The sequence below is a fragment of the Oryzias latipes genome, chromosome 19 (assembly GCF_053564925.1).
Source record: "Oryzias latipes strain Hd-rR chromosome 19, Olatipes_Hd-rR_3.1".
NCBI lineage: Eukaryota > Metazoa > Chordata > Actinopteri > Beloniformes > Adrianichthyidae > Oryzias > Oryzias latipes.
The window spans coordinates 6,562,205-6,573,149 of NC_136255.1; the positions used below are offsets into that span (position 1 = coordinate 6,562,205).

General features: G+C 35.3%; 2 protein-coding genes and 1 long non-coding RNA gene across 4 annotated transcripts in view; 2 read left to right on the top strand and 1 right to left on the bottom strand.

The window, feature by feature from the left end:
- Positions 1-4,067, top strand: part of acsf2 (acyl-CoA synthetase family member 2) — a 37,690-nt gene extending 33,623 nt beyond the window's left edge. Inside the window, exons 11-16 of the mRNA XM_023949262.2 lie at positions 594-701; positions 943-1,094; positions 1,379-1,520; positions 1,969-2,079; positions 2,169-2,237; positions 3,589-4,067. Of these exons, the coding sequence (XP_023805030.1) occupies positions 594-701; positions 943-1,094; positions 1,379-1,520; positions 1,969-2,079; positions 2,169-2,237; positions 3,589-3,651 (645 nt within the window). The 3' untranslated portion in view covers positions 3,652-4,067. The remainder of the gene's footprint in view (positions 1-593; positions 702-942; positions 1,095-1,378; positions 1,521-1,968; positions 2,080-2,168; positions 2,238-3,588) is intronic.
- A 1,955-nt stretch (positions 4,068-6,022) lies between these two features.
- armc7 (armadillo repeat containing 7) lies at positions 6,023-8,233 on the bottom strand. 2 transcript variants are annotated; one of them, XM_078937933.1, is made up of 4 exons: positions 8,153-8,187; positions 7,999-8,035; positions 7,097-7,238; positions 6,023-7,013 (listed from the first exon to the last, which is right to left on the bottom strand). In XM_078937933.1, the coding sequence occupies exons 1-4, from the start codon at positions 8,170-8,172 to the stop codon at positions 6,670-6,672; spliced, it is 543 nt and encodes a 180-aa protein (XP_078794059.1). In that variant the 5' UTR covers positions 8,173-8,187; the 3' UTR covers positions 6,023-6,669. The 2 variants fall into 2 exon arrangements, with proteins under 2 accessions (XP_078794059.1, XP_023805368.1); XM_023949600.2 differs by having other exon boundaries at positions 7,097-7,240; positions 7,999-8,233.
- A 274-nt stretch (positions 8,234-8,507) lies between these two features.
- Positions 8,508-10,412, top strand: LOC111946424 (uncharacterized). The gene is made up of 3 exons (XR_013651674.1): positions 8,508-8,633; positions 8,703-8,807; positions 9,732-10,412. It is a non-coding gene; the product is annotated as an uncharacterized LOC111946424 (long non-coding RNA).
- The last annotated feature ends 533 nt before the right edge of the window (positions 10,413-10,945 follow it).

Sequence of the window (10,945 nt, forward strand, 5' to 3'; positions counted from 1 at the left end):
TTACCCCATGCCAACGGTCCTGCCCTCAACTCAGGGATGAATTTCTACCAAACTGCTGCTGCTCTGCAGAAACTATGTCCTGTAGTGTAGACAACGACACAGGTTTTTGGATTTTGGCTTAAAAGAGTAAATCTAAAGGCAAAATTTAATAAAATAGTTGGCAGGTTGTACATTTTGTTAAGAAACATTTGCTTTCAACTAGTTTACAGGTGCAAATAGCTTTAACAAGGGACACTGAGGGGAATAGTTTCACTTTATATCCAAAAATGTTCCAAATCGTTTTAATGTATTTTTCTATTTTGTCACAGAAAGCTGCAATGCTGGTGATTTCTTCAGATACATATATTATCATCCTTACATAACTGCTTTATCTCTATAAGTTTGACAATTCTGTAGTAAACTGTTTATTTCTTATACAAAATCCCCTAAGACGGACATTTGACTTACTTTAGCAAGTTTACAGTAGATATCAGTCTGCCTGTTCAAACTCGGATTATTGTTAAATGAAAATGAAATCAATAACTTGATGTAATGTGCATAAGTTTACTCTCCCCGTTCTTTTGTTCTGTTTTTCCTTCTGCTTTTGATAACAGATTGCTTATGGTGCAACAGAAAACAGCCCTGTGACTTTTATTAGTTCCCCACTGGACAACATGGAGAGGAAGTCGGAGACCATCGGCTATGTTTTGGACCACATAGAGGTACGTTGGCGTGTTTTGGAACGCCTTGTGTTGGAAGAGTGCTTGGGAATGGTCCTAAAAGCCTGGCCTAAGTTTTGAGCCTTTGTTCATAAAAGACACAACTAGGGTCTTCGTCCTCATCTTAGTTTGTTTATTACTATTAAGGTTTATGATCCAACAAAAGAATGTTACTAACTTGGCTGTTAAAACAATAATTTGATGTCTTCCGTTAAAAGAGAAATGTGAATCATCCACTTCACAGGCTAAAATTGTGGACCCTACAACAGAGCAGGTGCTCCCTCTGGGGATGTCGGGGGAGATAATGATCCGAGGATACTGTGTGATGTTGGAATACTGGAAAGAAAAAGGGAAGACAGACGAGTGCATCACAGGAGCCCGCTGGTACAAAACTGGGTAAGACCAAAAAACCTCCACCTGTCTACATCAATGAAATCCAGCTGTTTATTGATTAAATCTAGAAAAAAAAACATCCAAACAGGATTTTTGAAAAATTTTCATTTATTTGAATAAAAATGTGAAATTATTATGTACATTATTCATTGTTTTATTTGGATTTTCCATAAATATTTCATCTCACATTGTAGAATTGAATTTGAATGTTCTCAGAATTTTGCACTGCCTTTTAAACATGCAGAGATGCAGTAACTGGATGCTGTTCTGGATTTGTTTCCATCCAGAGATATTGGCAGCATGGACGGTTACAGCTACTGCAAAGTCAACGGCAGGAGCAAAGATATGATCATCCGAGGAGGAGAGAACATTTACCCGGCTGAGATCGAGCAGTTTCTGCACACGCATCCCAAAGTGAAGGAGGCCCAGGTGAGCTTACAGGAGTGATCACAACAAAAGCAATGTTGGAAACTATTGCACAAAAGAATTATTATGGCACACAAATTCATGGAAATAGACCTGGAAATTCAAAGGGCTGCAGCTACAGTTACTTTAATTTCACATGTGCTCTGTCTAATAAAGTTATTTACAGTCATGCAGTATGTTTTATAGGCCACAGCTCAGACATATATATAATTAAACACTTAAATGCCCAGACTTAAGAGTGTTTTGGGTTGACAAGAACTTCTGACCAAAACCATCTAATTAAGTGATGTTGCCATAAGCTATTATTACTAAAAATACCAAAATAAAAGCCAATAAGTAGTGAAAAAAAATTATGAAAAGCCAAAACGTGTCGGGTTTTTTTTAGCTTATAGTTTTCCCATAATGCAAGGCTCACAAATGAGGTTTTCTTTCTTTTATCAATGCTCATCAGGTGGTTGGAGTTAAGGATGCTCGCATGGGTGAGGAAGTATGTGCCTGCATCAAGCTGGTGGAAGGTCAGGAATGCACCACAGAGGAGATCAGGGACTTCTGCAAAGGACAGGTGGAGCTAAATTTACCTCTTCATAAAGAGCGGAGTTCTGTTAGACTTTTTGTCTAACTATCCTTTTGTTTTTGATTTTCTTTTTTTAGGTTGCTCACTTTAAGATCCCCCGTTATGTCCTCTTTGTTGACAGCTTCCCCCTCACTATTACTGGAAAGGTAACTTTTTTCTGGCTTCTTATCAATCTGTTGTTTTTTGTGCTGATGATTTCCTGTAAACCACCACTGGGATGCATTTAGAGCAAACACACACCCAGAGCTGATATTAGGCAAAGTTTAGTTCACGAAAGTCAACTTCTTGCTCTGCCCTGGTCCTGCAGACTGGCTTATTACTGAATGACATCAGGCATGATATTGTTTATTTAGTAAACCCTTTATACATATCAAATACAACATTATGAAAAGACAGAGGAGTCTGTTTGCTCATTATGTGTCACATTTCCACAAGGTTTCTGACATTGTGCTTAAAACAAAGGTTTCTTTTTTTTCTAACTTTTATTTCACAAGTTTAACTATTGTAAAAATTGACCCTTTGAGGACTTTGTTTTTACTAGAAACCATAAAAAACAGCTATTGTTAAAAAAATAACAATTTATGAGGTTTTCTTTTAGTTAAAATGTCTTAGAAATGCAACGACTATAATCCTAATTCTCTAAAAAAAGTATTAAAATTGCAAATATTAAAATACAGATTAGGTTTTTTTTAAGTATAATTTCAAAATAATACATTATTTATCATATGTTTGGCCTCCAAAGATAAAGTGTGTAATTCTAAGAGTTTGCTTCAGAAAGTATTCGGAAACTTCGTTTTTATTTTCCTACCATTGATTTTACCTAAAGTTTGCCAATTTTCCTCTGAGTTTCATCCACAATTAGTGTTCTTTGTGTTTATGTCCTATTATGTGCCAGAGAAACTGATTAGAAATAATGACTGTTGGAATGGAAAATGGAAGATGGTATGGTTTGAAGTAGATTTCAGTAAACTCTTGTAGCCAACTCACAAAACAAAGAAACTCACTCAGGAAGTTTGTTGTAAAACCAATAATTTGATGCCCTGTCATTCAAAAGACCATGCACAATATCAGGACAAATATAAGCTATGTTTATATTAATATTTTATTTAAGAAATGTAAATATGTTTTTCTTTGTAAGAACGTTTGATAATTTTTTACAAAAGTGAAAAAGGACTGACCTGTCAATTCTCCAGTGGTTACATGGTGACGTGCACCAATTCATTTTGTTTTTTAAGGAGTTTCAATCAGGAAGTAAAAGATTAGAACTGATGGACTAAAACACAACATTTTATTGTGTTCTTAGCAGTTCATTTGAGTAATATCAGCATCTAAAGATCATAAACAAAAACCTTAGCTCCCTGTGTGTCCAGTTTCTAAAAATGATCGGAAGAAAATTTTTACATATGATTAAGCTGCTAAATTCCAATTTTATTTGTTGAAACAAATTAAATAAAAGGTAAAATTGAGGATTAATTGAACTGTTTTTGCTTTCCACAGATCCAGAAGCACAAACTTCGAGAGGAGGCTGAGGGTCGACTGGGAATAAAGGGGGAAAAGTGAGGGGCTTCGTCCTGATTGGACTAGATTATAGTCCTGCATCTTATGCAGGGACAGTATATAAGTTGTAAACCAGAAAGATCAATAGGTTTTAAAAACAAGCAGAACTTTTTAAACATTCCAGCATAAAACCTTTAGCCTTAACGTTTGTATGAAACATGTCATGTGTCCAGAAACTGCGATGCTGTTATTAACATAAAATAATCTTTGAACGGTGAGTGAAGTGAGTGCAATAAGAATAATATCAGGAAACTGTCCTTTAAAAGTCAGCTTTAATTGATCATATAGTGTCAAATGGTCACATAGAAGTGCAGAATTGATCTTACTCTGTTTTTATAACATGCTGAGCAGCAAAATAGCTTTAAAATTCCTCTTTTATATATTTTCTTGAAATAAAACTTTCCAAGTAATTAAAGCCAGACATGGGTGTTTCTGTCTTTACAGGAAGAACAGAGACAGTTTTATTCATGTCGGTGACAGGTGCACGCCCCTTGGGCCCTGAAATAGCATTTCGAAACACGAATTCTTGATTAAAAGGGGATAAAAAGAGCTGGTATTACAGACACACATGCTCAAAGTTGTGAAGAATTTCCTGGCTCCCTCCATGTGCAGTCCACCTGACTCCTTTGCTGCAGGATCGGGTGTTGTCTCCTGTCTAGACCTGAAGGGCTTGGCCCAGAAATAGCTCTTCAAACAAACGGGGACTCCAGGTTCTACAGAAGGAACCTCAATATTTATTTTCTTTTTGCTTTTCTACATATTTGGGGTTTGGATTAAATGGTTCAGGACATGGTATTCTTTACAAGAAGCCAGGTGGAAGTGTTGGTCTCTGCATGCCCCCGTGCCCACATTGAATTTAAGGAATTCACTCAAAGCTTTTTATAGAAAAACATCTACAGGTGGTTGCTGTTATTATAAAAGAATGTGTAAAAATGAAGGCCCCTTCTTTTTAGTATCCTATTAAGTTTAATGCAAATAATTCAACTGTTTTGGACCATAATACTAAATTATATGTTTGATTTTTTTAATTGTGGCTAAAACTGTTTTTTATTATTCCAAAACTTGAATAACTTTATTAGCAGTAATCTAAAAGAAATTCCTGTAAGTCTCTCACATTGTGGAAATTATTTGGAAGCTTTTTCCAGATTAATATTCAGCTATTTCTTCTTTAACCCTTGTGCTATCCCAGGCATTTTAATGTTGGGAGTTGGGTCATCTAGACCCACCAAACAGTGCTCTGAAACCTTTTCTCTTCAATGATTTGTAATCTTTACTGGTGTCCATGGATTACATGAAATACTTCCACCTTTATCCACCTTTGTCATGTTAGGGAGAACACGTCAATGTTAGGGTGGGGTCATCTAAGATAGCACAAGGGTTAAGAGTGCACTAATAAGCAGTTTGTACTGCATGTAACGTCACTTCTCTCTGCCCTTAAGTCCGGTCAGAATAGTTTACAGACCCCAGCATAGTGATGTGATTCCGAATCATGCCGGTTTACATGGCTTAAAGGCTTTAATGGGAAATACAAAAGGGATCGTGTCCACGTTTGCCTAATAATGTCTCTGTACTAACATACATTTACAAATTTTGTAAACAAAACTTACTAACTACTTTTCATTCAAAAAGTAACGTGTTATAATTGGTGGATTGCACATGAACAATGAAATCAACAATACCATCACTTTCAGTGTCCATGGATATGTGGGCGGGCAGGTTACATCAGGACTAGGCCTGCACAATAAATGACAAATTTAAAGTTATCGCAATATCAAGCTTCGCAATATGCATATCGCAAAAGTCAGCAAAAGTTGTGATAAATGGTCACCTTAAAACTTGCCAAAACAATCTTAAGGCAGCTTGAAGTATTGGATCAAATAAATCCCTTTGTGCATTTGACCAATCGGATGGAGCCCTTTTATGTTAGATGCTCGCCTCATAGGTAGACGAGGGTCATTTGGAGTGTAAATAATTGAAACTATTTACATTTTACGAAACCCTTGTGATATCTTAGATGACCCCACCCTTACATCGACGTGTTCTCCCTACCATGACAAATGTGGATAAAGGTGGAAAGATGTCATGTAATCCATTGACACCAGTGAAGATCACAAATCATTGAAGAAAAAAGGTTTAGCGCACTGTCTAGTGGGTCTAGATGACCCAACTCCCAACGTTAAAATGTCTAGGATAGCACAAGGGTTAACCCTTGTTGTTGTAAAATTAAAATGCAGCTGTTTTTGCTATTTGTTGATATGTAGCAAGTATATTGTCATCGCAATATTGATCACCAATGTTGCAAATTTTCCTCATATCATGCCGCCCAAGTCAGGACTAAAGGGAGGAGAGCCAAACACTCACACGAAGGCAGAACTTCTGTAGATTTTTTTTATTTCAATAAAAGACACCTGAATTATCCAGACTAAGAAAGCCACAAACTTAGGCTTCCATGAGGTTTGGTATTTCTGCTGATTAGTGACAGTTGGTAGAAACGTATTCCTCCCATGAAAGCAGGATAACTTGGGTTTCTATATGTCTTTTTTTTTTAAATCTAATACGACTACAGACAAACTTTCCCTCATTTTTCCTTTGATGAGTATCTGACCTTTTCAGTTGGTGTCCAACATTTGAAAGGAATTATTTTCTGTCTAGTAAAACACATCTTTACCATTTTTCCATGAGAACAAATATACTCATTTTGCTGGAAGCCTGTTTTGAGCAAATTTCAAATTACTTTTATAAATGTACTTGTGCTTAAAAACATACAAAAACCATCTTAATATTCAGATTCTGATCCAGTGAAGACATGAGTCCTGTGCAAACTCCAGCTGCAAATGAGAGGAGGTGCAAGACCTGGACAAGCAGCTTAATTTTCCTCTCTTCATAACCAACTTTAGGGTGGATTTTGTTCAAAGGAAATCCTCCAGATCGGTTCAACATCTGCTGAAAACACCAGAAATTAAACAATCATAAAACCAAAACGGTCACTGTTTGTTTCCACTTGACTGTGAAGCAAAGTCTTTAGTCTTTGGGTAGTGGGATCCCAACAGCCATCTGCTGTCCCTGCATCTGCTGCTCGGCCTGCCTGACCTGATCCTTGGTGCAGCAGTCCTGCAGGAACACAGCAGCTAGGTTGTGCAGCCGGGGACTCTCAGCAAGAGAGAAACGCAGCATGCACTGCAAGATGCCTGGCTCTGTGAGCTGAGATTGTGAAGCTGGAGTCACAAGGTTCATAAGGGTAGTAATTGCTGATAGCACTGTCTCCTCCCTCTGGTTTGACAGACAGTTTGTGATTAAGCTGATGCCGTCACTGTCCAGGATGAGGTCCCTGCAGTCTGGGTCCATACTGAGGTTACAGAGCCCACCTGAGAAAATTTAGACCAAAAAAAATGTTTTTCACTGCATTTATGGTACAAAAAAACCCAAATGATAATCTAAAAAGATTCACCCATTCCAAACTCAATAAAGTTCTCGTTCTTCTCAGTCAACATATCCAGAAACAGGTCGGTCACTTGCAGCTGTCGCAGATACTCTGTGTTCTTTGGGTCGTAAGCAAAGTTGGCGAGGTTTGCCAAAACCTGCTCCTTTGCCTCTAACGACAACAGAACATAAATAAAAAACACAGAATCAGATTCAAATTCAATTAAATTACATATACTGGACATTAATGACTGAAACGGGAACAAGGACCAAAAGCAAGATAAATTTAATCCACCAGAGGGCGCTTTTTTACACCTCAACATTAAAAATAAGACTAAAGACCTGCATTCCTAAAAAATTATTGACGGACAATAATATGTAGTTTGATCCTTTATATATTGCATATAAAAGGCTGCAAAAGTCTATCAGCATAAATCATTAAATGGCATTTGTTAAATTTTGGTTTTATTGATTTTTAAAAAACGTCATTATGCATTTTTAATTTAGTATTCAAACATGATCGTCAGAATTACTAAAGCATAATTATTTAAAAAAAAAAATCTTAAAAGATAAATGCATTGTTTTTTTCCTGAATAATCTGTCCTGTTTCTAAGCATTCAGATTTTAAAAATTAAATTTTTGTAGTTTATATATATATATATATAATAAAATAAATAAAAATAAAAAAATAATTATATATATATATATATATATATATATATATATATATATATATATATATATATATATATATATATATATATATATATATATATATATATATAAAGTGACTATCATGGATTGATATAAGTAAGACATGCTTTCATTACAATGTTTATGCATTAACAATTTAATTTCAAAGAATTTGTTGTAAACTAGCAATAATTCTTAGTTTTTCTAAATGAATCTGCGAGCTATTTGTGTTTTTACCTTCACTGTCACTATCCTGAAACTCTGTGACAAGAGCCTGTAAATATTCAAACCGGTCAGAGGTTTCGGGTGAAAAGTTCCGTTTCATCATTCAGTATCTTATATTGTGTTTTTAAGAAGACAAACGCGCGATTAAAACAAAAAAATAAAATACATTTGAAATAGTATCCTCATTTATGCATTTGGTTTCAGTAGTTCGTTCATTTTGTCCGTCTTTCAAATACGTCCGGCTTAAATTAGAATTTGGACAGTGGTTCCGGGATATTGTTTCGTGACTCTTTTTTTTTCTTCTTCTGAAGACTGGATGAACTGTTAACGCAACAGAATAACAATTAAAAATGAAACCCAAAAGTAGAATTAAGCTGTTCTTACATAAAAAAGAGCTGTCAATTTATTTTATCACTTAAAACGTTGTGATTTTTAATAATTAGGCCTATAATGTTTCGGTAATAAATCACTTTGATTTAATTTAATTAAATGATTACTTTTTGTCATAGACGATAAAAGCAAATTACTTTACGAAATTCAATTCTCAAACGGAAGTCGGTACTTCTTTGTCGACATAGACGTCAGTGCTGGACCGGAAGTTGAGGCGCTCCAACGTCCCTTCAGCTAACTAACTCACGCGCAGGAAGGTCAGCTGAAAACAAACTCACGTTTCTGTTGCTGTTTGGATTCTATGCCGTGAACCTTCTGATTTAAAGTTCTGCAGCAATGAAGCCTCACAAGCTCTCTGCAGCTAAAAGGCTCACGAAACCTATTCTGTTCGGGAGCATCATTGTTGGACTTGCCACTGTTTACATAAACAGGTGATCTATTTTCTTATTTTGTATAAAACAATAGGAAAGTTATAACGCAAATATAGACTTTAGTCTATATATTCAGAATATTTTTTTATGTGTTTAACGTTGGAGATTGTTGTCCTTGCGTAATGACGCTGACGTTTGATTGTAATCAAGTTTAAGAAAAACACTGAAAACATGTCTGTACTGTCCTTAAGTACAAATTAACATTGGAGCCAAACCATAATTTCATTAACAGGAAATTTTGTCTTTAAATATCTTTAGTAATAGGAAAAATACAACTATTTTTATTTTGTAGCCCTTTTTATTTCCAAAGCAAGGCATCACAGACACATACTCTTTCTTTGCACCACAAAAAATACTAACATTTAATTATATAAGTGTAAGACTGCAGGTAACAGCATTTTTAATTTATAATTAGTAATCATTTGTAATGAGACACTAATGTTTTTAATTAGTAGATTATTTAGCATAATTTCAGTTTTTGACCAGTATCTTCTACAACCTGGAGTGCAATTACTATTTAAAATAAATTAAAGAAATCTAAATAAATGTCTTTGTAAAATATATCTTTAAAATAAGAATCTTTTTTGTAAAACATATTGTGTTATTGGAAGTGGGGGGCTTTTTCACTTCACAAATTTCTCTTTTCTACATTGGTGTCACGTTTTTGACACTTAGTGCAGCTGCTTTTATCAGATTACATTTTTTAAATTTTTTTTAAATTTTTTTGTGTGAAATCTGCTCTGGTTTAGTTGGTGTACTGCTGCAGAGATTCCTTTTCTAAAAAAAAGTTTTAAAAAGAATTTGAGCTGCAGATTGTGCTTTTCCAAACCAGGTTACTGTCTTAAAGAGAGCCCATTTTTGCATTTTGTGGTTTAAAATGCAGCTTATTTTTGTGTCCTGTGTTTGTATTTTTCTGTCTTGCAGACACAGGTTCTTTGAAGATGTGGATGAACTTCGGGCCCAGGAGCGCGCTCGCAATGACGCCAAGAGGGGAGAGGTCATGGAGAGGCGGCAGAGACAGAAAGAGGAGCTGTCTGAGAAGAAGAAACTGCAAGGAAGTGACTGAACACAGCTGCACAACGCTCTATCAGTGGACTAAAGGCCTGCACAAGGACTGAAATCCATCAGGCAGCCAGAAGAAAGTCTGATGAAGAGGCAATTAAAAACTCTTCTTTGGGGCTTTTTGAAGTCACCTGGGCAGGAAATGTGTGTTGTGCATCAATCCAGACTGTTTGTGCTCCAACCAACACAACGTTTGTGCCTCTAGATGTAATTTTTTGTTATCAGTTAATTATGAATTCAAATCATGCACTTGCTTGTTTGTTTGTTTGTTAGGTAGAGGACAGAAAAAAACACAAGCTGTCGGCTGAAACTTCTTTTTGCGGATGATATTAGAAAACAAATCGGATTGTTCTAACAAAGTGCACCAGTTCACCCTTTAAGTTAATTTAGTTAAATACTGGTATTGGTACAAAGTGGCGTTTTTGCTTCTCAAAATTAAATATTTTGACATAGAAAGCTCAGAAAAATGACATTGCAGCCATTATTGAAATGGTTTGAATTGTTTTGTCTATAAAATATTAAAACATGTTTTTTTCACTTTCATTTTTTAGAAAATTATATTATTAAAATAGCTGAAATGCTGAATTTGAGTTAAACTCTTCTTTTAGGACTAACAATTTGAAAGAGTAATTTTTTACAAAACAGTCTGAAAAGTCTAAATCAGGTCGGGGACATATTGTGTTAAAAATGTCACCCTCTCACTAAATAGTTCAAAAGTAAATCTTAGTTTAAAAATTTAACTTTTGAGCCTATTTTTATCTGAAATGCTTTTCCAATTGTCAAAATTCTCCTGTTCAATTGGTGAAGTGTCCAGCAGATAGAGCCATTTTCCCCTAAAGCACACAGCTGAAATACAAATGTGAGAAGGTTGACTTTTTGATGTAAAAGGTGTTTCTATGTCAAATACAAATGTATTTTTAACTTAATTGAGATGGTTAATTTTAACCCTTGTGCTATCTTGGATGACCCCACCCTTACATTGACGTGTTCTCCCTACCATGACAAAGGTGGATAAAGGTGGAAAGATTTCATGTAATCCATGGACACCAGTGAAGATCACAAATCATTGAAGAAAA

Coding starts and splice junctions, on each gene's coding strand:
- armc7 (XM_023949600.2), bottom strand. CDS start 8,089: ATGATGAAACGGAACTTTTCACCCGAAACCTCTGACCGGTTTGAATAT. Junction 7,241..7,998: donor TCAGGATAGTGACAGTGAAG/GTAAAAACACAA, acceptor TGTTGTCGTTAG/AGGCAAAGGAGCAGGTTTTG. Junction 7,014..7,096: donor CTTTATTGAGTTTGGAATGG/GTGAATCTTTTT, acceptor AAATTTTCTCAG/GTGGGCTCTGTAACCTCAGT.